Raw genomic sequence first — 2,097 nt, 5'->3', positions numbered from 1 at the left:
CCCTCTTTCACCAGTATTGTTCCTTCCTCTTCTCCTCCTGCATCTCAGCAATACTCATCACTACACTATTTAAGTATCATTCTTCATAAAAAAAACTAACACAAATTGAACACATAAAAAATCTGAGTATCAGCTGTCAGCCTCAGCAGGACATTACTAGTATAAACAAATGCTAAAATCTTTTTGACTGATTCAAGTTTTGTAATGGTAAGAGGGAGCCCAGTTTCCTTTGGGGAGTTTATGAGTGCAGCAGGAGAGGCACTTACCTATATCCATGTTCCTGGTTCTTGGATTGCATTGTTTATACCCTTTGCAGCTTCTGAGTTCCATGAGCTGGACATGCAGTTGATTGAGAACATCTCTGTCGAGTGTATTCACTGCATTAATTAGCTGCAATAAATAGGGGTTTCTTGTTAGTAACTTTTGCTCTGTAGTTTGGTAACTTTCATATATGGAATACAGGTGGTTTATTTGTAACAGGAAAGAGCCACATTATACTAGCTTAAATGATATAGGCCTTAACTCCATCCTGCAGCAATACCATGTCATTTCAATTTATCATCAGTAAGGAACAGTGATGTATTTCTTGAGCTGTGATCTCGAGGTCTATGATCAGGTACCTGATATGGATCGGTATTGAGATCAAAATACTCCAAAAATCCAGTGGCAAATTCACAGAACAGGAAGTTGTGGGTCTCATTGATTGTCCTCAAACACCAGTATGTGTTGTTGTTGGCACTGGTACAGGCACAGAAAGGGCCCACTGCAAATTGAAGAGTCACAAAGATATAAGCTACACGATGCTGTCTTTAGCGCTGTGAATGACTTTCTGTTCATGGCACTACTTTATTCATAGACTGCTCCTCTCAGTCCTGAGCTCTAAAGCAGAGAATGCCTTCCATCATCAGCTTCTTGTTCTGTGCATACCTAACCCTCACGACAAGGCTAATTTAAGCAACATCTTGTCTAGTTGCTTTCTCTGGGAAATATTCCAGACGGTGAGATACTACACAGACCATTGCATAGTACACAATATCTGTAGGTTATTTGCAGTTGTTTTTACCTCCTGAATTCCTGAACTGTTTCCTGTGGAGAAGACTGTGTGGTTTGCCTACATAGCCAGTTATGCCCAGCGTCCCAGCCCAGCCGAGCCAGAACCTGCCTACCTCTTCCTTAGTTTACAGTATCCTTACGTGTCCACAGGGGAGCAGTTTGCCAGTGCTGGTTGTCGTGTGTGAAGCAGGTCAGACCAGGCATGCTGCACGTGTCATTGTTTTTAATTCTCTTGAGCAGTTTGCGCAGTTTCTTCTTCCGTCTCTGTTCCCGCAGAAGCCACAGCCTGTCCTTCTCCTGTAGGGCTTTCCTGCACACGTCAAACAGGAAGGTTGTGCGAACTCTGTTAGACTTGAACATGCCTAAAAAACCCCCAAGTAGCTAATAAAATAAGCTGCTTTGAAGGAAAGAAAGAATCAACATTTTTAATTAAATGCCTTGTCTTCCAAAAGGAGATGATGGCTCTGCAATTCAGTGGCACTGAAAAAGGCAAAAAAATAGCAGCCAAAAGGGCTCCTAGGCTTGCCTGAGACCTGTGATGTGACATTGCCTAAAGCAGAAACAGAAACCTTTTCTAGAATTTACCAGCATTTCGAGATGGCTTAGATCCCTGCCCAGGATAAAAGTAATACTACCACTTTTGCTGAGTTGGTAACTGGTGTGTATGCGTCTTTGCACGTCCTCTTTCAAAGGCAGAGCCTTTCACTTACTTGAAAGGATGAAGGCCGGATCCCTTGTGCCTCAGTTTGCTTTTGTGTTTTGAATGGTAACTGGAAAATAAAAACAGCATTGTTGGTGAACAACAGAATGACAACTGCTCCTGTGCATACCACACTATTAGACTGGATTTGAAGCAGATTTAATCCAGTGTCACGTCTCCCTTCAATTTATTAGTGTATGTGATGAGTAAAGGTGAGCCTGGCTAGACTGGGTCAGGCAGGTCCAAGCCTCACCTCAGCTCCTTTGTCCACAGTGACACCGGGTGTGCTAACACTGCACTGCCACGTGTATCCGTGGATTAGTCCAGCTACAATTCCTGTTCTT

General features: G+C 43.0%; 1 protein-coding gene across 2 annotated transcripts in view; it reads right to left on the bottom strand.

Annotated features, from left to right (window-relative positions):
- Nucleotides 1-2,097, bottom strand: part of SULF2 (sulfatase 2) — a 53,918-nt gene that overhangs the window by 1,663 nt on the left and 50,158 nt on the right. For both annotated transcript variants that reach the window (XM_009078572.1, XM_009078573.1), the window contains exons 14-17: nucleotides 1,764-1,823; nucleotides 1,194-1,363; nucleotides 621-763; nucleotides 267-390 (exon numbers count right to left, since the gene is read on the bottom strand). In XM_009078572.1, coding sequence (XP_009076820.1) covers nucleotides 267-390; nucleotides 621-763; nucleotides 1,194-1,363; nucleotides 1,764-1,823 — 497 coding nt within the window. The remainder of the gene's footprint in view (nucleotides 1-266; nucleotides 391-620; nucleotides 764-1,193; nucleotides 1,364-1,763; nucleotides 1,824-2,097) is intronic.

This window comes from Acanthisitta chloris, unplaced genomic scaffold (genome assembly GCF_000695815.1).
Source record: "Acanthisitta chloris isolate BGI_N310 unplaced genomic scaffold, ASM69581v1 scaffold27857, whole genome shotgun sequence".
NCBI classification, from domain to species: Eukaryota; Metazoa; Chordata; class Aves; order Passeriformes; family Acanthisittidae; genus Acanthisitta; species Acanthisitta chloris.
The sequence above is the reverse complement of the archived record's forward strand: the minus strand, read 5'-3'. Positions and strand labels throughout refer to the sequence as shown.